Here is a 26,711-nt window from a genome sequence, read left to right as displayed (position 1 = left end):
AAGGTTTATGAGTTTAGTCCCTACTTTTTTTTTTTCTATGAAAGTTATTGTTTCAGGTCTTATATTTAGGTTTTTGATCCATTTTGAGTTAATTTTGGTATATGGTGACAGCAGTCTAGTTTCACTTCTTTACATGTGGCTTTTCAATTTTCCCCAGCGCCATTTATTAAAATGCCTTTCTTTTCTTTATTGTATGTTTTTGCCTCCTTGCCAAAAATTATTTGCACATACATATGAAGGTTTATTTCTGGGCTCTCAATTCTGTTCCATTGGTCTGCATGTCTGTTTTTCTGCCAATACCATGCCATTTTGATTATTGTCGCATTGTAATATAATTTGAAGTCAGGCAGTGTGATACCTCCAACTTTGTTTTTTTTTCCCTCAGGATTGCTTTGACTATTTCAGGTCTTTTGTGATTCCATACAAACTTGATGATTTTTTGTTCTGTTTCTTTAAAAAATACCATTGAGATTTTGATGGGAATTGCACTAAATCTGTATTTGCTTTGGATAATATGGCCATTTTAACTACATTAATTTTTCCAATTCATAAACATTGAATATCTTTTCATTTCTTCGTGTCTCCAATTTTTAAAAATAATGTCTTGTAGTTTTTTGTGTATAGGTCCTTCAGATGCTTTGTTAAGTTTATTCCTAGATATTTTATTCTTTTTGTTGCAAATGCAACAGGAAACTTTTTTTTTCCTTTTTTTCTTCTGAAATTTCTTAGTTATTGTATAGGAATGCAATGGATTTTTGTATATTGATTTTGTATCCTGCAACTTTACTGTATTAGTTTTTTGTTTCTAATAGTTTTTTGGTAGAGTCTTTAGTTTTTTTAATATAAAAAAATCATGTTGTCTCCTCTCTTCTACTCTCTTCTCTCCTCTCGTTTCTCTCTTTCCTAATCTTTTCCCAGAAATATTGCATAATCTAGTAGAGGAAATAGATTCATAAACATAATACAGTGTAACAAAGGCAGAAAATGCAGACATAGAAACATGCGCTGCATACTATGAAGGGGTTACTGTAAACTGAAAAACTGACCAAATGTTAAGGGAGGAAAATTTTACATATTTTGGTCTTGAGCAATATTTTTTAAGACCCTATTGGAGAATTTGAATACTCATTATCACCCCAGTATTATATTATTTTTACTGAAAGTAATATTTATTTTTTGCAACACATAAAATATATTAACTAAAGCGACTAAAAAGAATTTACATTTGAACTATAGAAATGATGAAGTCAAGGAGATGTTCTATTATAAATTCTTAGTTAAAATTGTTTTAAGAGGATCTTTAGAAACATAGGGGAGTGAGAGACGCCTCCAGATCTCTCCCCTTGAAACAACAATAAGCTGAACATCTAAAACTCAACAAAAAACACCCAAATTGCACATCAGCATGTCTGAGTGTGGAATCTGCACATAAGAGCTACCACAGGTCAGAACCCTGAGTGTCAGGCAGTGGACTGGGAGAAATAAAGAAGCTGCCTCTCGCAGCTGCTAGAGCTCCCTGTAAGAGGAGGGGGAGGGTAGAAGGTGCAACGAGTTCCCTGAACAGCCCTGCCTGAAATAATTTGTGGTCTGATGCACCCAGCGGCAGGACCCAGACATCAGGCAAAAAGCAGAGAAGCAGGACAGCAAAAAAAACAAGTTGATTTTTGCCAGGCATGATTGCAAAACCAAGGCTGAGCCACAGTCCCCAACTCCCAACCCAGAGGGCCTTTTCCCCCAGGCCCTCCAGAACTGATCACCATGGATTCCCAGGGGAATCTGAGCAAATGCTACCAAAACTGTTGCAAACATTGACAGGGACTGAAACTGAGGGTAGCAAGCGTGATTAAATATCTGTCAGGAAAAAAAGTCATTACTAAGGCTTTATATAAAGCAGGAATTCAAGAGGCTTAGATGCCACCTACTGAAAACCAAAAGAAAAGCACCATCTTTGCAGCAGGCTAAAGAGAGACCTTTATATCAAAATCTTTCTGGGAAAAAAGCAGAATACATTTGCATTAATGCCAAGGAGGAGAAATAGTCCATTAAACACCATGAACAACCAAGATGACAAGGCATCTCAGGAAGAAAGAGAAAAATCTCCAGAAAATACGCTTACAGACATAGAAATATGTGACTTAAATGACAGAGAATTCAGGATGGTACTTCTGAAAAAATTCAGCGAATTCCAAACAGAGTCATATCAATAATTTCAGGAACTGAAAAAACACTTAGATGAGCAGTACAAGGAGATTAAAATCTTCAAAAAGAATAGAATAGATCTTCTGGAAAAGAAGAACACACTGCAAGAGTTGAAAACTGAAATAGCAAGCTTGGGGAATAGAGCTCACCAAATGGAAAAAAGGATCAGTAATATCGAAGACAGAAATCTAGAAATAAATAAGAAGGAAGAAGAGAGAAACCGAAGAATGAAAAATAATGAAAGAGAAATACAAGAACTAGCTGATACCATCAGGAGAGGAAACATAAAAATAATGGGAATATTCAAAGCAGAGGAAAAGAAGAAGGGATTAGAAAGCATTTTCAGACATACAGTGGATGAGAATTTCTCGAATCTAAGGAATGAGCTGGAGCTTGGAATTCAAGAAGCCAACAGAACACCCATTCATCTCAACCCCAAAAGACCTTCTCCAAGACACATTGTATTAAAGTTATCAAAAATCAATGACAAAGTCAGATTCTCAGGGCATCAGGGAAAATAAGATGGTAACTTATAAAGGAAAACCCATTAGATTACGGTCAGACTTCTCAGCACAAACCTTACAAGTCAGAAAGGAATGGAATCAAATATTTAAACTATTAAGTGAAAGCAACTACCAGCCTAGAATAATGTATCCAGCTAAGCTCTCCTTTAGATATGAAGGAGAAATTAACCTTTCCATACATACAAAAACAGGGAACTTTCCAATACGAGGCCTGCACTAGATAGAAGAAATACTGAAAGGGGTCAAATTACCTAAAACAAAATGACAAAACAAAACAAAACAAAAAACCATAATTAAGAGTAAAGTGACTATCAGGCAAATAGAAGCAGAGGAGCACAACTCTTACTAAGAACAGGGCATTATAAGCTTAAATAATAATAAGAGAATTGTTATAACAAGATAGTAATGAACATTCAGCATACATAGGAACAAATTGAGATAACAATGACTGAAAAGGGGGTATTCAAAGATTCAAATTGGCAAAGGAGAATGAAGATAAGTCACGCATGGAAGAAAATGGACAACTGTATACATATTCATAATAGTAACCACACACCAAAGATTCAGAACCATTGTATATAACATAAAACAAGAAGGATCAGATGGAAAACCCGCAAAAGCCAACCAAAATAAAGAAAACAGAAACGTAAGGACAAGGAAGCAATAGAAACAACAAGTTTCCAGAAAGCAAAAGATAAAATGGCTATAAGAAGATCTCATATTTCGATAATCACCCTAAATGTAAATAGGTTGAACTCACCAATAAAAAGGCACAGAGTTGCAGAATGGATCAAAAAACAAAACCCAACCATATGCTGCCTCCAGAAGACACATCTCATTTCCAAAGACAAATATAAACTCAAAGTGAAAGAGTGGAAAATGATGTTTCAAGCAAATAGCATTCAGAGAAAAGCAAGAGTAGTGGTACTAATATCAGATGAAATAGACTTCAAAATTTAAAAAGTAAGGAAAGATACTGAGGGACACTTCATAATGAGAAAGGGACTCATGCACCAAGAAGACATAACACTTATTAATATCTATGCTCCCAATCAGGGAGACCCGAAATAGATAAAGCAATTACTAACAGAACTAAAGGGAGAAACAAATCAAAGCACCCTAGTAGTAGGGGACCTAAATACCCTACTGTCAGATATGAACAGATCATCCAAACAGAAAATGAATAAAGAAATAACATTTTTAAATGATGCATTAGATCAACCAAATTCCAAAATAGCTGCTTATATATTCTTCTCTAGTGCACATGGAACATTCTCAAGGATTGACCACATATTGGGACACAGAGCTAGCCTCAACAAATACAAGAGGTTTGAAATCACATAAACTATATTCTCTGATCATAATGCTTCACAACTAGAGATCAACTGTAAAAAAGAAAATGGGAAGAGCCACAAGTACATGGAGATTAAACAACTTGCTACTGAAGAATAACTGGGTCAGAGAAAAAACGAAAAGAGAGATCAAGAGATACATAGAAACGAATGATGATAGTACAACATACCAAAACTTTTGGGACATGGCAAAAGTGGTCATAAGAGGAAAGTTCATATCATTACAGGCCTATCTACAAAAACAAGAATGAGCTCAAATAAACAACCTAATGCTTCATCTTAAAAAACTAGAAAAGGAAGAACAAATGAAGCCTAAAGTTAGCAGAAGGAAAGAAATAACCAACATTACAGCAGAAATAAATGAAATTGAAAACAAAATAAAACAAAAAAAAAAAAGAAAGAAAGAAAAAATAAACACAACAAAGAGCTGGTTATTTGAGAAGGATAATAAGATTGAAAAACTCCTGGCTAGACACACTAAAGAAAAAAGAGAAAGGACACAAATAAACAAAATCAGGGATGAAAGAGGGGAAATTATGACAGACACTGCAGAAATATAAAGGATCATACTAGAGTACTATGAAAAAGTATATAACACCAAATGTAATAACCTGGAAGAAATGGACCAGTACTTAGAAAAATACAACCTTCCAAGACTGAATCAAGAAGAACTGGAAAATCTAAAGTGACTGATCAGCAGTATGGAAATTGAAACAATCATCAAAAACCTACCAAAAGTAAAAGTCCAGGACGAGATGGCTTCACCAGTGAATTCTACCAAACATTCAGATTTAATACCTATTCTCCTCAAACTCTTCCAAAAAATCTTAGAGGAGGTAATACTTCTCCACTCATTTTATGAAGCCATTATTACTCTGATACCAAAACCTGGTAAGGATAACACAAAAAAAGAAAACTACAGAACTATATCTCTCATGAACACAGATGCAAAAATTCTAAATAATACAGCAATCTATTAAAAAGATTATACATCACGATCTAGTGGGCTTCATCCCAGGGGCACAGGGATAGTTCAACATATGCAAATCGATTAACGTGATATACCACATAAACAAATTAAAAATTAAGAATCATATGATCATATCAATAGATTCAGAAAAAGTCTTTAACATGATCAAAACACTAAACAAAATCTGTACAAAAGGATTTCCTTAAAATAATAAAGGCCATCTATAACAAACCCTCAGCCAACATTATACTTAATGGTGAAAACCTTCCCTCTAAGATCAGGAACAAGGCAAGGCTGTCCACTATCACCACTGTTATTCAATATAACATTGGAGGTCCTAGCGAGTGCAATCAGGCAAGAGAAAGATATAAAAGGCATCCAAATAGGAAATGAAGAAGTCAAACTGTCACTATTTGCAGATGACATGATTCTCTACATAGAAAACCCTAAAGACTCCACAAGAACACTACTAGAAACAATAAGCAAATACAATAAAGTCTCTGAATACAAAATCAGCGTTCAGAAATCCATAGCGTTCCTATATCCTAATAATGATACGTCAGAAACTGAAGTGGGGAAAAAAATTCCTTTTGCAATTGCAACAAAAAGAATAAATTACCTAGGAATAAATCTAATGAAACATGTAAAAAACCTATATAATGAAAACTACCATATCCTATTAAAAGAAATCAAAGAAGATACAAAGAAATAGAATGATTTTCCATGTTCTTGGATTGGAAGAATTGACATAGTTAAAATGATCATATTTCCTAAAGCATTATACAGATTTAATGCAATCCTCATCAAAATCCTATTGGCATTTTTTAAATAAATGGAACAAAAAAATCATCAGATTTGTTTAGAAGCACAAAGACCCAGAATTGCCAAGGCCATCCTGAGGGGAAAAAAATGAGGCTGGAGGCACCACTCTGCCCGACTTCAAATGATACTACAAAGTGACAGTAATCAAAACGGCATGGTATTGGCAGCAAAACAGACACATGGACCAGTGGAACAGAATCAAGAGTCCAGAAATGAACCCACATTTATATGGGCAAAAATTTTTGACAAACAAACCCAAAACATACAGTGGAAAAGGGAAAACCTCTTCAATAAATGGTGCTAGGAAAACTGGAAAGCCACATGCAAACAATGAATTTAGACTATTGTCTATTGCCACACACCAAAATTAACCCAAAATGCATCAAGGACCTGAATATAAGACCTGAACAATAAAACGCATAGAAGAAAACATAGGAGCTAAACTCAAGGACCTTGGACTTAAAAAGGATTTTATAAATTTGACCTCAAAACCGAGGGAAATAAAAGCTAAAATAAATGAATGGAACTCCATTCAACTAAAAAGCTTCTGCTCAGCAAAAGAAATCAACAAGATAAAGAGACAACCATCTGAATGGAAAAATATATTGCAAGCAACACCTCCAGTAAAGGCCTAATATCCAAAATATACAAAGATCTCAGACAATTTAATAACGAAAAAAAACAAATGATCCAATCAAAAATGGGCAGAGGATCTGAATAGACACTTCTCCCTAGAGGACATACAAATGACCAACAAGTATTAGAAAGATATTCAACATCGTTAGCTATTAGGGAAATGCAAATCAAAACCAACATGAAATACCATCTCACACCTGTTGGAATAGCTATAATCAACAGGACATGTAATAACAAATGCTGAAGAGGATACGGAGAAAAAGGAACTCTCATACACTGCTGGTGAGACTACAAATTGGTACAGTCACTATAGAAAACAGTATGGAAGTTCCTCAAAAACTAAGAATTGTTCTACCATATGATCCAGCAATCCTTCTACTAGATATTTACCCCCAAAAGTTGAAAACCCATATCAAAAAAGGTATTTGCACACTGATGTTCAGAGCAGCATTATTCACAGTGGCCAGGACATGGAAGCAACTGAAGTGTTCTATGATAGATGATTGGCTAAAGAAGCGTTGATACATATATACAATGGAATATTACTCAGCCATAAGAAGAGATGAAATACTGCCATTTGCGCCAGCATGGATGGACCTTGCAATAATCATGCTATGCAAAAGAAGCCAGACAGAAAAAGTTGAAAATCACATGCTATCACTTATATGTGGGATATAAACCTAAAATCAACAATTGAACAGGACAAACAAATAGAGACTCATGGATATGGACTCTAGACTACTGGTTACCAGAGGGTAGGGGATGGGGAGGAGGGTGCAGGTAGAGGGGTAAATGGGGTCAAATATAGGGGAGTAGGGGGAGGGGGAAGTTGGTAAAGGGGATCGAATAAATGGTAGCTGAAAGAAACTGAACTTTGAGTGGTAAACGCACAATAGAATATACAGATGTCAAATTATAATGTACACCTGAAAATTATATAATTGTATTAACCAATGTTACCCCAATAAACGTAAGAATAAAATAAAATAAAAATCACACCAAAAATAATTGTTTTAAATTTTTTAAAAAGAAAAAATGGATTAAACACTTCTTTGTGTGTTCTTAGTAAAGTTGGATAGTAGCTGGATATTCTTAATTCTTCAGAAAAAAGTTTTTATTCTGAGGATCTTTTTAGGTCTTTTTTCATGACATATCTTTCAGTAATTCTGCCATGATTATTTTCATCAAAACTTATTTTCTGTATACCTTAAGCATTCCTGTATATATTTTATAAAATGGTATCAGACACTTAATTTTTTTCTGTCACAGAGCTCGATACACAGTCAATACTTATGATAGAATCTGTGGTTGTACCCATTGTTCCTTTTTTCCTTAGTAACGGAGACTTGATGTTGTTTAAGTGATCATGCTAAAATATTGCATTTACCAGTCCATCATTTGCAGCTGAGAGTGGATAATTTGGTGTTAACAGTAGCTGGTGATTGGGACTTTAAAATGGTTTCTCTGCCCATCAGCTGTTCCAGCTGTGTGTTAGGTATTACTTTGGGCATTAGAGATATAGTAATGATAATTAGCTCTCAGAAAGTTCATATTCTAGTGTGAGGAGACAGAATTAAAGAAATAGAGAAATAAATATATAGTACACAATATTTCTGGTGGAGTATATATGCATGTGCATGCATGTGCCTGTATTTGAGTGTGGGTGTACATATAAGTATGTGCACATTCATATAGTTTTGATCTGATGTCACATTTCATATGATAATCACTGAAGATGAAATATACTCAAGTGTGTATGATGCATGTTAATTAGCTTCATTGCTCCTGGGGTTGAGATCTCTAGAGACAGTCTTCAGAGTCTGGAAGGGATAAGTAATGGGAAATGGAGAGATCTGTGGCATGTTCTATTTTCTGAGTAAAACCTGAAAGGGATCTTTGTGAGGAAAGGAACCAAAAGATGTTTTACCAAAGAGATGACATCTCAGACTCCTGGACTGCATTAGGATAAGTATGTATGGGCACATGGAACAGTAACTTCTTTTCTATGTCTGAATGTCCATTTTGTCTTATGTATTAATATAAAAAAGTAATAAATGTTCATAATTATTTTCCTTTACAAACACTGTTTCTATTACATAAACCTCATTACATGCAATTAAGGAAATGTTCTTTGTCAAATTATCATTTTGTCTTTGCAGGTTATCTTCAAAAGAATTGTATTCTTAGCTGACAGGAAAATGGAAAAATTTTTTCTTTAAGACTTTGGCAATAATCTAGATGACTCTCTTGTTTAGTATTCTCTTTCACAAAGATGACAGCATAGCAAATCAATACCCATTGTGTGACTTGTAGGAAAGGAAAACTTGGTAAGTAGAAGCTAATTTATTTAATGAAATATAATACTTAAGATTCCAGTCAAAAAAAAAAGCAGGGAACTGGGAAATCAAGTGGAGTCTAAGAGATACCCAAAGGCAAAGGAACCTACTCTTCAGTATGTTGACTTATAGGAACAGAAAAGCCCTTAGAATGTGACTATTGGCTGGGAGTGGCTCTCCCCTGTGAGTCATCCTAAGTGAGAAGATAATCATAAGAGAGCTAACGAGTATGACTGTGGCAAATGGAAAGCGAGACCTCTCTTTTCTGTATCTTTCTCCTCTGCTCCTTGAGCAGCATTTAATTACCTCTGCTGGTTTTCAGGACCCAGGAGATTAGGTTTCTACACATCTCGTGAATCCATCGCTGCTATCTTTTTGTTTATACGTTACCCTAGGGTAGGCTCTTTGTGTTTTTTCCTAAGACTACTGAAATAGCTTTCCAGTAGTTTCCTGCTAATTTCATTACCCTGTAATTGTCTGGTAAATTATCTTGCAAATACAGCTTCCATAAAATTTTGATCATTTTACTCTTCTACTAAACCAGCTCTTGTTATTTTCCATAGACTAGCAAATTAAGCCTAAACTAGTCAGACTGGCAGTGACACCCCTGTGACGTGGCCCCATCTTTACATCGTATATCTCACCATTCTTTTACAAGTACTCTGACTTTTACTCTTTGGGATTCTTCTCTAAACGTAATGTCTTATATACAAATCTTTTCACATTATTATCATATGCTATTTAAGTTCTGCCTCTATCATTACCCTTGGAAAATTCTATGTTTTGCCAAGGTCCTTTTCCCTCTCAAAAACCTTTTATTATTTTTTCCAACTGAGTATAATCTTCATGTCTCACATGACAACATTTTGTTTTGATTTGTCATATTCTGTTGTTACCGTGTCAGTGGCAGCACCGCCATATGGGTGGAGGGATACTAACATCCACTCTATATGCTGTATCAACTCCCCATGAAATTGTCACAGATAAACATACAATCTAAGTAAAAATAGTTTCTTTGCTAGGCAAATGAGGTTCCAAGATAAATCTCCTTAAATCTCTTTCAATCAAATTTAAGCTCCTAAGCTCCCTCTAGATAAAAATTCTAGAATGTATTGTTTGAATTTGCTTTGAACAAAAGATATTTGACATGAGCTCCAAAAGGGTAGAAACTCTGCTTTTTTATTTATTGTTCTTTCCCTATCTCCTAGATCAGTGCCTGGCAATAATATGTGCAAAATAAATGTTTATTGAGTAAATGCAGGAAGAAAGGAGACAAAGAGAAAAAAACAACTCATCTTCTTAAAGGAAAATAGTAATATCACAAACCCCAAATGAGGAAAATAAGCATATTTCTTCATCAGGAAGAAAAAAAATAGTGTAAATATTTCTATGTCTCATACTGTCTCTGTCCCTTCCACAGGTCAGACTAATGAGGACCCTGGAGCTTACTAATATCTCTGGGTTTGTGAGTGAGTTCATTCTCCTGGGCTTTCCCTGTCACAGAGACATCCAGAACCTCCTCTTTGTGCTCTTCTCCTTCGTTTACGTTCTGACCCTCCTGGGAAACACATCCATCATCTGTGCTGTGTGGTCAAGCAGGAAACTCCACACCCCCATGTACATCCTCCTAGCTAACTTCTCCTTCCTGGAGATCTGCTATGTCAGTTCTGATGTGCCCAAAATGTTAGCTAATATCATCTCCCAGACCAAGAGCATCTCCTATGCTGGTTGCCTGCTCCAGTTTTACTTCTTCTTCTCCATGTGTGCCGCCGAGTGCTTATTTCTGTCAGTGATGTCTTTTGATCGATTTCTTGCCATTTGTAGACCTTTGCACTATCCTGCTATCATGACCTATCACCTGTGTGCTAGGTTAGTGGTCTTCTGCTGGGCAGGTGGCTTTCTCTGGTTATTGACTCCCTTGACTCTAATATCTCAGGTGCCCTTCTGTGGTCCAAACATCATTGACCATTTTCTCTGTGATCTGGCACCTTTGCTGGCATTGTCCTGTGCTCCAGTATCTGGAATTACTCTCATCTGCGGTATCATTAGCTCCCTCATCATCTTTCTCACCTTCCTGTACATCCTTGGCACTTACTTCTGTGTACTAAGTGTGGTGCTACAGGTGCCTACTGGCTCAGGAAGGCATAAGGCTTTCTCTACTTGTGCATCCCACCTTGCTGTGGTATCTCTGTTCTATGGCTCGGTCATGGTGATGTACGTTAGCCCAGGTTCTGCAGACTACCCTGGTATGCAGAAATTTGTGACTTTGTTCTATGCATTGGCAACCCCACTCTTCAACCCCTTTATCTACAACTTCCAAAACAAAGATATGAAGGATGCACTAAAGAAAATTCTGAGTGTGTTGTGAAAAATCTCTAAAGGCTTCAAAAGTCAAATTTAATAATGCATTGTTAATGTTTAGGAGGATGGAAGATCATGAGACAAATGGTATTGTGGTTTTTTTCTCTTCATTTTATTTTCATATATTAGAAAGATAATTTTAAAAAATTCATTTGACTTATGATTTGTCTTAGAAAGTTATTACTCTCTTGTTCCAGATGTAACTGTACCTTAGATAGACTTCTTTATTTTGAAATCCAACTTAAGATTTTCATGTATTTCTCTATAATTGAGTTTCTAGTTTCTCTTTTGGTTTTTATTACATACTGCTTGATGTATTTCAATAGTCTCAAATTCTGCTTTCCTCAAAGCCAGTTGTCCTTTTCTAGAACATAACAAATGTTGAATGTATTGCAAACCCAGAAATGGTTAACCAACAACCCTTCAGGTAACCAGATTTAAAAAATAAAACATCCTTCAATATCAGGGACAAATTTAAGCACTACTTTTGTATATTCCATAATTCCAAGTATACTTTTGGGAACCAAGAAGTGTCTTCAGTGAGGTTACATTGGCTTGATTGACTCTCCACATTTTGCCAATGCTGTCACTTTAAGAAGTAGGTCCAAATCTTTCATATTCAAACACATGAAGTTTAGTTAATACTTACTGTAAACCAAAGAATTATAGACTGTGAGATCACTACTATCAGGCCCAAAGTGAACTTATTTTGATATAGTTCTCTGTAAAATTCTGGATATAAGTCCCTCAGAGGTAATTTCTACTCTATAACTTATTTTCTAGAGTAGTAATTTAATTACAGTATTACACTTCATGAGGAAACCTCTGGCCGAAACTTTCTTCTGGGGTAACTCCAGCACTAACTTTATTTCTAAACCTTAGTCAAACATCTGCAACCTTCTGCTGGATATTTTTACATGAAGAGTCACTTCAAATTCATATATTTAATCCTAAATTTGTTAATCTCCTTTTAAATTAGCTCTAGCCATCCTTATTTTCCAATGACTCCACTCATTTATAACCTGAACTTAAAATCTTAACGTTTACAATACCTCATTTTCTCATATCCAATACTAATGTTATTAAGTTCCGTAGCATCTCCTTTGTAATCTTTTGTCATCTTTATTCATCATTTTTGTCCAGGTATCAGCACTCCATTACACCTGTGAAGGAATAATAATTTCATAAGTGGCCTTCCTGTCTCAGATAGCTCTCATGTCAAATCATCTTTTTAAACCTCCTTTCTATCAGTCCCTACACTTATTTCCACTCCACTTACACAGATTTTTTTTTTTTTTTTGGTGGGGGAATCCCAAAATCTTTTTCTTTCTTTTTCTTTTTTTGGTGTGGATATTTATCATTATAAATTTATTCAAACCCGTAGAATGAATATACAGCACCAAGAGTGAACCCTAAAGTAAACTATGGACTCTAGGTGATGTAACGTGTCAATGTGGTTCATCAGTTGTAACAAATGTACTATTCTGGTAGGGATGTTGATAATGAGGGAGGCTACACATGTGTGGGGTTAGGTGGCATATGGGGAATCATCATAAACCTAAAATAACTGCTCTAAAAATTAAAGTCTAAAACAACTAAACATATTTATATATAATATAAATAGAATATGTTTATATATATTTACATAAATATAATATGTTTATATATTTATATAAATATAAATATAATATATATATTTATATTTTCTTCACATAACCAGAAATCTGCAAGTGGCCTATCCATAGCCACTGCTCTGTTTTGGATCTGTGACATTTAGCTTGTAGATCCTTATCCTCACGTTTATTACCTTGTGGTTGCAAGATAGCTGCTAAATGTCCAGCTATTTCTCTGTTCCAGAGTGGAAGAGCATGAAGAATTAGTTCATATTTCGGGAAAGCAAAAGCCTTCCCCAGAACCCTCAATTCATGTCTCATTAGCCAGAACTATGATATACATGACCAAGCTAGAGACAAGCTGAAGAAGCCAGAGTTTTCAGCTGGACTTATTGCTACTCTGAACAAAATCAGGATTCTTTTACTAAGGAAAAATGGGATACACTAGGGTGAGCAATAGCAGTTCCTACCATAGAGGGATCTGGAGAGTTTCTCTAATTACCTTAGATATAAAGAAACTGAAACAATTGATAACATTGACCTTTGACAAGTACGAAAAAGTTGAAGAAGAAAAGCATACAAACTTCCAAGAAGCTATCACTTTTATAAATCTGACTAGAGGCCAATAGGTCTGAGAATTGTTTGTTGACTAACCACTTGAAATCACTTTTTGATTGTGATTTTTTTAAAAATTCAATTTATTGAGGTGACATCGGTTAATAAAATTATATGTTTTCAAGTGTACGATTCAATAATACATCATCTGTATATTGCACTGTGAGTTCACCACCCAAAGTCAAATCTCCTTTTGTTACCTTATATTTGACCCCCTTTACCCTTATCTACCTCCTTCCTCCCCTTTTTCCCTCTGGTAAACACTAAACTGTTGTCTGTGTCTATGATTTTTTATTTGTTTGTATAATGATGGTCCTATAGACAACTGGTATAACTAAATTTGAATAGTAATAAGCTGTTTTAATGTTGATCAGAATAATATTGAGCAAATAGCGTTTCAGTATAAAAGGGAACCTATGAGTTCAATGGTGAGGAAAACAATTTGGAAGAGAAATTGCTAAAGCGAAAAAGCTATTTGAGCCCTAGTTTTCAATGCTGAGGAAAACAATTTGGAAGAGAAATTGCTAAAGCGAAAAAGCTATTTGAGCCCTAGTCTGATGATTAGAAAGGAGTCAGTTGAATTACAGAGACCATAAATATTGTCATCCTACCAAGAGGAAATAATATCACCCAGCCAGTCATTCATCTTGCCGCTTTATGAGATGTGTCCTTAGAAATGGAATGGAATAAAACAGAAGAGAACAGTACAACACATAAGAGAAGAGAAGAGAAGGGAAGGGAAGGGAAGGGAAGGGAAGGGAAGGGAAGGGAAGGGAAGGGAAGGGAAGGGAAGGGAAGGGATAGTAATGTATCATTTGTGATAAGGGTGGTATTGTTCTAAGACACTTCTGTTTCAGTTATATATGTATGTGTGTACTGGGCATAATGTAAAATGAATTTCTGTGGGTTGTGGTCAAAAAAGTTTAAAAAGCCATTGTCTTAGCAGTTTCAGAATGCCTAAGCATAGGTTATTCAAAAGAAAACCCAGCCTTTTAAAATAGCACAAGAACTCAAAACAAGCCAAAGACATTGATGTCAAATGTGGAGTAATAGAACCTCCAAATGTGTGGAGTGCATAGAAAACAGCAGGAATAGCACCAACAAATGACTATTTGTAAAAAAGTGGGACATTTTTATCCTGTCATAATTATCTTAACGCATGGTGAGTTGGAGAAGATGTGAACATGAGAACAAGGGAGAAAAACCAAGTGGCACCCTAGAAGAGAAAACCAATGTGAAAAGACATCACAAAAGCATGAAAGATGCCACAAAAGCATGAAGACCGCGATTCTGACCGGCCACCTATGAGAGGTGCCGCCCTAGAGAGAGAGGATCAACAGTCAAACAAATTTACACTTACAAATGTCACATGTAATTAGTTGTGTCCAAATTTTTTAGTTTGTATGTAATTCAAAGCTTCCTTCAACTAGTCCTCAAACTTTATTTCTACCTTATATGTTCCATTACTCCTATTTGACTTGCTTTCCCCAATTAATATAGTACAATCTTAGTTTTACAATCTGATCTTAAAATTGTTCTACCCATTTTTAGGTACCAGTTATGCTCTTCTTGACACTTTCTTTGCCCATTATAGCTTATAAAAATATTCTTTTCTAAATTTATAGCATTTTTTTTTGAGTTTTGCCAGATGTTTACTCACGATTGGGTTGCCTTTTCTGCCAGTTAGGTTGTAAGTTTGTTGAAGGCAAGGATACTTCCTCAATAGTAGGAACTTAATTAATTGTTTATTTAATCAACAAATCCATTAAACACACATTTATTGAGCTACTACTGTGTGTTAGGTATTACTTTGGGCATTAGAGATATAGTAATGATAATTAGCTCTCAGAAAGTTCATGTTCTAGTGTGAGGAGACAGAATTAAAGAAATAGAGAAATAAATATATAGTACACAATATTTCTGGTGGTGATAAATTGAGGAAAAATAAAGCAGGTGAAGGGGATAGATAAAATGGGAGTAGGAGATACCCTTTTACATAAGGTAGTTTGAGAAGGTTTCTTTTATGCTGAATTTTGAGATGAGACCTAAAGAAAGTAAGGGAGTTCTGTTTTGGCCATTTCATGTTTTAGGTAAGCTAGAAAGCAAACAATTATCAACTGAGTGTGGAAACATTTTACCAAGTATGATTCATTAGCCAAATCAAAATGGTGTAATTAAGAAAGGCAAGAATATTTGGGATCAAAAGTACATCTGAAAATATACCATTGACAAGTTCAACAAACTCAAGATGGATTTTAATTTTGGTTGGTTGATTGAAGATTCATCAGATGTCAGAATTCTTTTACATGGATACTGATTAGAGTAAAAACATCTCCTGTGGTAAGAACAAGTGTGTAGAGTACTTTGGGCATTTCAAAAAATATATCTTTGGAACAAAAGGATCACTGTTGGCATTAAGAAGGTAGAGTTTATTCCTAGGTATTTTATTCTTTTTATCACAATTGCAAAAGGAATTTTTTTTTCATTTCTTTTTCTGAAATTTAATTGTTAGACATGGAAACAGTCAAAGTGCCCTTCGATAGATGATTAGATAAAGAAGTTGTACATACATACAATGGAAATTACTCAGCCATAAGAAAAGATGAAATACTGCCATTTGCTATAACATGAATGAATCTTGAGATTATCATGCGAAGTGAAATAAGTCAGACAGGAAAAGTTGAGAATATGATTTCACTTATATGTGGAGTATAAAACTGAAAGCAACAAATGAACAAGATAAAAACTCATAGACACAGACAACAGTTTAGTGGTTATCAGGAGGAACGGGGTGGGGGAGCTAGATAAGGGTAAAAAGGGTTAACTATATGGTGACAGAAGGAAATTTAACATTGGGTGGTGAACACATAATGAAATATACATATGATGCATTGAATCGATGCCATGGCAACTGAGGCTCTGTGATGTCACCAGAGATCTCATTGCCTCTTTTCTCCCACACAACCTGTCAGTGGGTGGCTCATTCTGTGGGTGCCCTAACCAAGTCGATTTGGATATTACAAGGCAATGCTAAGCTTAAGTCAAACAGGATATTTTACTGCTAAAGAGAACATGTCCGTTGGGCCTGGAAGTCATTGTTTAAGTTAGGAGTAACCAAGGGAAACCAAGTCCTGATTAGGTTTTTGGATTCAAACTCTGGGAAGAAATCAGCACTGGACCTAAAAACCATCAGTAGGAAGTCATGCACCTGGGGTAACTCTGACCTTCTCAGATCCTCTTTCTGTCAGGCAGGTTGTGGTAGAAGGTATGGCACCTAACCCCTAAGGGCTGTATTGGGCCAAGCTCTGCTTCAGGCCATATGTCCCAGGACATCCAGGTCTCTGTTTTGTACAATCTTCCCCAGGCCATGTGTAAAGGCTTGTAGGGCTGCTATGTCCTCTGTGGAATTTGGGCAGAAGAGAAAGTGGTCAAATATATATACTTGGTCATTTCATACTGACTTTAGATCAATGATATCCAAACATTTGGAGCTGGTATAGATAGTGCCTAATTTTATCATGCTTCCTCTTTTGTTTTCTGCAAACGTCCTGTATACTAAATAATGAATTTCTAAGGAAAGTGAATTAATTTAATTTTGAGAATTTTCAATATATGTATAGTAATTTTTTAAACCAAAGTTATTTTTTATTTAGTCATATTTGTCACTCTTTCTCTTTATGGTTTATACTTTCATTTTATGCTTAGGATTATATCCACACCTTGAGATTATATATTTATAACATGTAAAATGTAGAGTTGAAAAATATCTCTATTTGTGAATAGAAAATGTCTACAGTTATTAAAAAGGAAGGAAAACCTGTCTCCAGAGTAAATGGCAGTTTCAGAAAGGGTAAATCATTACTTATTCTTAGAGGAATGGGTTGATGTAATCAACTTGCCAACACATGACTAGCTGCTTTTCTCAATGAATGGTATCATATTGCTGGCTCAGCATCAGTCTCTGCTACTGGTGGCTGGTAATTAATTAGTTACAATAACTAGATTAGTCTTGATAAGAGGCCCATGTTTTGGGTTTCATGCAGAGTTTCAATCCTACCACTACGATTCTTTCATTTGTGAACATATTGTACAAGCACCTGGATGACAGGTGACAGAAGCTGCCCGGCATGCAGTATAAATCATTCTATTCACTTGGCTCTCAAGTTCATCTACTGTAGTGGGCATTGATATGAAACACCAAGATTTGTACATTTTGTTTCCACTCCCACAGTTCCATCTACATGCCTCCTTCTCATCTTTTTTAATTTTCCAATCTTACTTCTTCCAGATCCTTGACTGACTAGACAAGCCATTTACTACAGCCTTAGATCCCATGTACATTCTTACCTTAGGCTTTTTTCTCCATCATAAAACTAGACGATTAAGTTTACTGCTTTCATTGGTATACTGGAAGAACTTGACTTCACCATCATCATTTAGAGTCAACCTCTGAGTTAGGTTGAATGCAGCAACCATCTATTGTTGGCTCACATAAATACATTGAATCAACACATACATAAATTGGGATGGTTGTTGTGAACCTCTGATGAGGCCATAGGTGTAAACTGAGGAAGAGGTGTTGGTATAGTAGAGGTAGGTGATGTGTCCCCTGAACCTGCCCGGACACATTCATGTATTTACCATTTCTAATGCATCGTGACTTGCTTCTGCTCTTGACTGAATTTATGACTTGTGGATGTGACAGTATCCATCTTGTATGGGAAGTTCTGTTTGCTTAACCACTTGATTTCCCATTGTAAGGTGCTCAGTCCCCTGCCCCCCACCCAGGCCCCCGCCAAATGGATATCAGGATATGTTTCTCAAACAATGAGCAGTTCTACGCAATAGAAAGAATGGCTTTGTTCTAGGAGTCTAGGGGAATGCTCTACAAGTCTAACGATGCTTATCGCATTGTACTATATAGCCTGAACAGCAGGGAAATATGAACAGCAGCCGGAACCTATTGTAGAGGTTTCTTTTTGCTCTGGGTCCTACTCAAAATTAGCAGTCTTTCAAGTCAATCACTTAATAAATGTAACAGAGCAGTATTCGACAAAATGTGTCAGAGGTGTATTCAACAAATTTGGTTTTATCTGCCTCCTAAATATCACAAACTCCACCAAGTCCTGTGTCTCCTAGTAGCAGAGGTTACAAAATACAACATCTTGTCTTTTATTATAGAGGAGATATGCCCCGACTTGATAAATGGTTGATTGAATTTATCATTCTTTCTTAAACATGTCAAGGAAATAATTCACCCAATTCTACAGCTTCTATAATTATCATTGTCTCCATTCATTGTAGTGCTAGAGCTATTGTATATATAGTGCTTTCCCTTCTGCCTGTGCCTCCTCCTAATTTGTCACAGGTTAAAGTCATAGAAAATGTAATGGTCTTCTATACTGGGATTATCACTACCTGACTTATTCCCTGCAATGGGATCTTTGCTGCTATCTTTCCAGGGTTGGATACTGAGGGTTGGATTTCTAGAGCCATTTATATTATCATTTGTGTTCATATGAGCTCTCCTGAAAGCAGAGCCAGAGACTAGGACTTGGATGTAGTTGTTACATATGAAAGGTTACCTTAGAAAGGAAGGAGGAGCAGAGGGAGTAACCGGGAGAGGAGGAAAAGCCACTGCAGCAGGAGACTTGATTCCAGAGTCTCTGAAATGTATTGGGAATGTCTCCCAGAAAGATAAATGTTTGATGTATTCATCCACCTGTACTGATCCCATAACACTTCAAGGCTGCACCTAACATTGACTATGGGGGCTCTGGTAGCTTCTGAGAACCCCTGAAGTAGAAATTGGAAAGATATGTGGTGCTTTTCACTTGGGACACTGTCAGTATGAGTTAACATTCACATGAAACTATTTAATACAGCTACTAATGTCAGCCCTCTGTAGCTGCAGGTTCAGTATCTGTGAATTCAACCAATCACGGATCAAAAATATTTGGGAGAAAAAGCTATGTTGTTGCTGGCATGTACTATATAGTTAGGCCATGGCATCTGTACTGAACAAGTACAGATTTTTTTCTTGTCATTATTTTCTATATAATACAGTATAAAAACGATTTACATAGCATTTACATTCTATTAGGTATTACAGTCATGTGCCACTTAATGATGGGATACATTCTGAGAAATGCATCATTAGGCAATTTTGTTGTTGTGTGAACATCATAGCGCGTACTTACACAAACCTAGATAGTCTAGCCTACTACACACCTAGACTATATGTTATAACCTATTGCTCCCAGGCTACAAGCCTGTACAGCATATTACTATGCAAAACAACACTAGATTAAATCAACCACAAGAGAAAATGGTTCAATCAAGAGTCATGGTAAACATGACATGTATGAGGCTGCTGCCAGAATAACACAGTATACTTTTTTACGGCAAAATTTTTTATAAGTAAAAAGAGTATACTCTAAAGAAATGATTATTATCATTATCAAATATTATGTACTTGCATAATTACATGTGCTATCCTTTTATATGACTGGCAGCACAGTAGATTTGTTTACACCAGGATCACCATAAACATGAGTAATGTGTTATGCTACAACATTGTGATGGCTGTGATGTCACTAGGCGATAGGTATTTTTCAGCTTCATTATAATCTTTTTTAACTGTTGAAGAATGTTTATAAACTGTTGAATTTTCAGGCTTTTACTAGAGATAATTTCTTAAGACTAAAATCTGTTCTAAACTATTTTTTAATAATAAAAAGCATTGCTAACAGTTTTAAATTTAGCCTTTTCCTAACACCTCTTTAGAGTTCATTTTAAATATATCCTGAGATTTTAAAAGTCAAATTAATCTTTATGTTTCTATAGCAATTTAATCTGATATAATTGATGTCAGAACATTTTTTATAAATATGATCATTTTTCAACTTGTAATGTTATGTAAGTTAGGTAGTATATTAGTTTCCTAGGACTGCTAGCACAAATTACCACAAACTGGGTCGCTTAAAACAACAGAAATTTATACTTTCATGGTTCTGGAGGCTAGAAGTCCAATATCGAGTTGTCCTCAGGGCCATGCTCCCTCTGTCATTCTGTGTAGAATCCTTCCTTGCGTCTTCCTTGCTTCTGGCGGTGGCCTTCGATCTTCATCATTCCTTGGCTTGTAACTGCATGACTCCAATTCTCTGCCTTTGTAGTCACATGGTCATTTCTCTGGGTGTCTCTGTGCCCAAATTTTCCTCCTCTCTGTAACACATATGATTGTTTTTTAAACAAGAATCTATTTGTGGGGAATTCCTCTGAAACCCCTTTGCATGGTCAACTGCCTATTGGTTGAATGAATGCCTTCTGATTGTATGGAGCTTCACTGTGATCCTTGATGTTCTAACCTGCAAACTCAACTTGCATCCATTGTCTGTGCCACATACTTAGAGAGTTTTCAGTCCTCAGCTCCCAAGAATCATTTTCTTCATTTCACTGCAATTTATTTCTGATTGTCAAACTATAGCTGCATGATTCTGGAGAAGAACAAATCTGTTATATGAAAGGTTCTGGGGCACCTGATCCAGTTGCCAATGACAGAGATAAGTTTCTGTCACTAAACCAATTTGACATTTCTTATATTTCATTCTAGTGTCAGGACCCAGGTAAAATTATATAAAAAGCTTTATATTTGCCATTTCCTGTGCTCTTCATTTATTTGCATGAATCAAAGCCTCTCCATGACATTATATTCCTCTGCTTGAAGCACTTCCTTTGACATTTCTTGTAGACTACTGCAATAAATTTTCTCATTTTTTTCTTTATTTTTTAAAAAGAAATTTATTTATTTCTATTAGTTTCAAGTATACAGTGCATTGGTTAGACATTTATATAGTTTATAAAACTATCACCCTAATTACTCCTTCTCTCTGGTTTTCCACCTAGCCAATATATTAATGCTAACTGCATTCCCTATGTCGTGCTCCCCATCCCTGTGACCATCTATCAACTACTAATTAGTACTTCTTATAACTTCATTACATTCTCCCAGCACCCCAAACTACCCTCCACTCTGTCCGTCACCAAATTGTCCACTATATTTGTAAGTCTGTTTTTGATTAGTTTGTTCTTTTTGTTCCTTAGATTCCACATATAAGTGAAATCATATGGTATTTATCTTTCTCTGTCAGACCCATTTCACTCAGAATTTTCTCATTTTTTGCTCATGGTTTGTTGGTGAGAGTTTCGATTTGCATGCCCTTTCTAGAGATCATTTAGGCAGACACCTCTACCTGGTATAGTTGACCTTTGAAGAACATGGGTTTATACTGCATGAGTCCATTATTACATGGATTTTTTTTTTTCCAATAAATACAGTCAGCCCGTTCTATCTACAGATTTCACACTTGTGGATTCAACCCCAACCCTGGTAGAAAACCTCCATAATGATCTTATGGGACCACCATCATATATGCAGTTTATTGTTGGCTGAAATGATATGAGGTACATGACTGTGTAAGTAATCTAGAGATGAATTAAAGTATTTGAGAGGATGTGTATAGGTTATATGCAAATACTACACCATTTTATATAAGGGACTTGAACATCCATGAATTTTGGTATCTGCACAGGGAACGGGTGCTGGGGGAAAGGTGGGCCCTAAAATCAATTCCCTGTGGATACCAAGAGACAGCTGTACTTAATAACCAGCTAAAGCTATTAGTTTGTTTCTTTAAAATCCTTAGAGTTAAAACATGTATCCTTCTTTGGAGGTAGAGTAATAAAGTCACACCTGCAAGGCTATATTTATTTCATGCAGAAATCCTTCCTTTTAGTCAATAATTATCAGTAGAGGAGACTTTGTTTATAGTGTTATTCCCCGAACAAGTTTATGACCTATGTTACATCCTTATATGTTGCTCCAATTATAAAATACAAAGCCAATACAATTATAAAATACAATTATAAAATACTTCCTTTTAGAAATTCAGTATATACAGAGTTCAATGTTCTTAAGACAATTTTATTTCTTAAATAAGACTAACACATCATGTAGTGAATGATATTTAAGATGATAATGAGATTTATTGTAACAGTTCCCTAACCAAAATTATTGAACTCTCTAGAAAATTCTCTTGTTTATATCTTATTAAGATAAGTTATGAGGAAACTTTATTTACTATGACATCTGACTTGTTTTATGAACAGGTATTTTAGTCCCAAAGACTTTCTTTAGGGCAGTCTTCATCTCCTTGTTTCTGAGGCTATAAATTAGAGGATTGCAGAGAGGTGTTATCACAGAATAAAACAAAGCCACAATTTTCTGCATTTCCACTGGGCATCCTGATCCAGGACTAACATATAACACTATAACAGAACCAAAAAATAAGATCACAATAGCCAGATGAGAAGTACAAGTGGAGAAAGCCTTGTGTTTGCTTGCAGCTGAGGGCATTCGTAGCACAGCCAGAATCACCAGAGCATAGGAACAAAGGATAAAGAGAAATGTGCCAATCATGAAAACAGCATTGAAAGTAAAGTAAACGAACTGTGTAGTGGTGTCTTTAGAACAGGACAGCATCATCAGTGGGAAAGGATCACACATAAAATGGTCGATGGTGTTTGGGCCACAATAGGGCAACTGTGAAATGAGAACAACTGGGGTCAGGAAAAGGATGAACCCACATGACCATCCGAAGATGATGAGGCCAGTGTACAGCTGTTTAGTCATGATACATGGGTAATGCAGAGGACGGCAGATGGCAAGGTACCTGTCGAAGGCCATGATGCAAAGGAAGAAGCCCTCATCACACCCAAAAGAGAATAAGAAGTAGAACTGTGTGAAACAACCCACAAAAGAGATGGACTTGCTTGTGGAGAGGAAGTTGGCCAGCATGTTAGGGGTGGTCGTGGTGACATAGCATATTTCCAGGAGAGAGAAATTCCCTAAGAAGATGTACATTGGAGTGTGAAGGTGCCGGTCCCACCACACGGCACAGGCAATGGCTGTGTTCCCCATCAAAGTCAAGGTATAGGTTGCTGTGAAGATCCCAAAGTAGAGGAGCTGCATTTTTGGGCTTGAGGAAAAGCCTGTGAGGATAAAGTGGCTCACAGAGTTGGTGGTTTCTCTGCCAGACACATTCATTAGTCTGGAAGACATCGGTTATTGCATGTTAATGGAATATGCTAGTTCTTTTTGAAACCACCAAATTTCTTTACAATATTTTTTCATAAACAATGAAGTTTCTGTTAAAGCAACAAAACTGTGATCATCACAACTTGCTCCCCAAGAGTATGATTTCATTTTGATAAGATGCAAATAATATAAGTAAAAACATGGCTTGAGGGCAATCATTAAACTAGGTCAAGATACTAGATTACACATAAGAAGTGCAAAATTTGTAATTTTGAATATGTCGCTTAACCTTATTTGTGTATTTCCTCATGTTTGCCATATAGAGTATAGTACATACAAATGTGTGTATGTGAAATTTTTCTCTAAAGAATTATGCAAAACTAATTTATTACAATTAGTAATTTTGTTAATAGTACCAATACTTAGTACCAATACCAGTAGACCCAATACTTCTTACTTTAAGACATTTCGAAAGGCTCTGTCTCACTGAGATACAATGAGAGGGCACAGGGAATATTCTGTTTTTGTGCTTTTATTATTCTTTATTTTTTTATTTTATTAAATTTATTGAGATGACATTGGTTAATAAAATTATATAGATTTCAAGCGTATAATTCAATAATACTTAATATGTGTATTGCATTGTGTGTTCATCAAAGTTAAATTTCCTTCTGTCATATATTTTACCCTTATTAACCTGCCCCTTCCCCCCTTTTTTTCTGGTAATCGCTAAACTGTTGTCCATGTCCATTTTTCGTTTGTTGCTTTCGGTTTTATATCCCATATATGAGTGAAATTGTATGGTTCTCAACTTTTTCTGACTTATTTCACTTGGCATGATTATCTCAAGATCCATTTATGTTGCTGCAAATGGCAGTATTTCATCTTTTCTTATGGCTGAGTGATGACCCTCTCTGGGCCTCTCCGGGTCCAGCAGAGATAGTATATTATTTGACCATATCTAACATATGTTGGTATATAAGGAGTGTTTTCTCTCTATCTAGCTGGTCAGATTCAGCTCCACAGCTTGGGAAAGAGTCCTACACTTTGGCTCCTAAAATTCACTGGTTGAAAAATTTTGATATACCATCTTGTGAATGTGAGAACTAAACTGCCACTTGGGGCTCCTGATTTAGGGAGAATAACTGCTTGAGTGACTGAACTTGTGAATGTGACTAGGGTTAGCCAATTTTGTTGTAAAAAAATGTTGTGAAATAGAGAACATTTTTTGATTTGTGTGCATTGCATTGCCATATTGCTTTCATAACTGCTTTCTATGTTTGGTCTTTTTCTCTTTTTTACACATTTTTATACCCAGTCTTGACATTTTCTTTTGAGACAAACTTGAAACATGGAATACCTTGCTTCACTAATTCCTGCTCTCTTCCCTCATTTTTTTTTTTTTTTTTGTTACTGAATCAAAGCTTTCATATGTCTTGTTTCCTCAGAAGCCTGCTCTTGGCTACCACATTTTACATCTAAAGTGGAAGAACTGCTGTTTATGTATTCTCATTGTGCACAGGGCAATGTAGTTTGTATAAAGTCTGAATGCAACTTGGTGGTTCAGTCTATTTGTTTCCCATAGCGATCACATCATATCAGGTGGCAATGTAGGGTAGGTACTAGGTTTCTGAAATTATAAGAGTTTTTTTAAACTTTTCCTGGAAGACAAATTCTCCCTTGATCTGCTGTGATTATGTAGTAAGTTTACTTTTTAAAAAATTATTTAGGATTTTTATTCTGAATAATTGTATAGTTTTCTCAGCTGAGGCTGTTGTATAATATCTGAGAAAGAATAAATGTCATCTTGTTTAGAGAGAGCAGGCTATGGAGCTAGTGAATCTTGGCCATTCACTAGAAATGAAAAAACAGAGTGTCTCTAACTGAAGAACATTTAAATAGTACTTAAGTGCATATAATGAGTACAAAACATTATTGAGGTGACATTGGTTAATAAAATTATATAGATTTCAAGCGTATAACAAAGAGAAAAAAACATAATATTAATATTAATGTGAGGCAATTGATATAATGTGAATGTTTCAAAAATATCCCAACTTATGGAATGTCCACAAATTATTCTGCCACTTTTATTGAAGAAAAATCTAAAGCATCTCATTTAGCTGCCACACAGGTTTTAGTGGTTATCTCCATAATTAATTTGACTGAATTCTTTAAATTCATTTACTTTTTGTCTTTTATACTTTGACCTGTGTTCTGATACTTTGGTACTCTACTCTTAGCTATCTTAATTACTCATTTTCACTGTTAATGGGACCCTAATTGTGGTATATCAAATCAGTGTCAATACTCACCCTGTTTGGGTCTCCTGTAACAGTATTTCTTGGGAATATGAACTGTATAAAGTCACAATCCAAAGAAGATTCTATAAATACAAGAAACAGAAAGCACACAGATACTGAATGGTTTTATCATTTAAGGAAAAGTTATTTCACATAAAACCAAGATATATTAAACTAGTGAAACCGAGAGCAATAAATAGGTTAGAAAGATATGAGTGTAATCAGAGATTTGTCGTATTTTCCCTACTGAGAAACAAAATTGATCATAATATTGATAATAAGTCCACCTTCAGAAATTTACACATTTTCATACAAAATTCCTAGGCCATTTTGTAAACAATACTATTTAAAAAGGATAAGGAAATTAGATAAATGTACTTCTAAATACTTGGAGAAAGAAGAGAAAAATTAATATTTTCAATTTTATTGTACACATTTTATTTTAACCAGATATTTACATTTTCAGAGCAAAAAGAGTATATCAGTAAATCCATTTATGAAGAAAACTCAGCATTTGTAATAGGGCAGGCAAAGTTTTAACTCACTCTTTGGATATGTGCCAAGAAGAAAAGTCAGAGGTGGGAAATAAAATATTACCCCACAAAGTAAAAAGCATATGATGGATGTCTGGAGATTTGGATGATCCAGTTTATAACCTGCCATGAGTTGCAGAGAGTGAATTTAAAAAAATTTTTCCTCTCCAGCTTTAAAGTTTATTTATTTTCAAGATGAAAGTCCAGATGAAGGTATTATCTCTAGTTTATTTCCTGGCATCATGCCCTTTTGAGATTTGGGACTCTCTCTCCTGAAACAGAAAGTACTTTGTTGTGTAAATTGTATTTATGATGAAATCTCAAGCCCTGCAATTCCCTGAGGAATAATGC

The 26,711-nt window shown here is 35.4% G+C and overlaps 2 protein-coding genes across 2 annotated transcripts; one reads left to right on the top strand and one right to left on the bottom strand.

The window, feature by feature from the left end:
* Window positions 1–10,268: 10,268 nt before the first annotated feature.
* Window positions 10,269–11,207, top strand: LOC105311348 (olfactory receptor 11H12-like). The gene has a single exon (XM_011387328.1). The coding sequence runs from the start codon at window positions 10,269–10,271 to the stop codon at window positions 11,205–11,207; it is 939 nt and encodes a 312-aa protein (XP_011385630.1).
* Window positions 11,208–22,567: 11,360 nt separating this feature from the next.
* LOC105311347 (olfactory receptor 11G2-like) lies at window positions 22,568–23,533 on the bottom strand. Its single transcript, XM_011387327.1, has one exon. It carries the CDS (start codon window positions 23,531–23,533, stop codon window positions 22,568–22,570), a length of 966 nt encoding a protein of 321 aa, XP_011385629.1.
* Between the last annotated feature and the right edge of the window lie 3,178 nt (window positions 23,534–26,711).

Source organism: Pteropus vampyrus, unplaced genomic scaffold (assembly GCF_000151845.1).
Source record: "Pteropus vampyrus isolate Shadow unplaced genomic scaffold, Pvam_2.0 Scaffold1000003297, whole genome shotgun sequence".
NCBI lineage: Eukaryota > Metazoa > Chordata > Mammalia > Chiroptera > Pteropodidae > Pteropus > Pteropus vampyrus.
The sequence above is the reverse complement of the archived record's forward strand: the minus strand, read 5'-3'. Positions and strand labels throughout refer to the sequence as shown.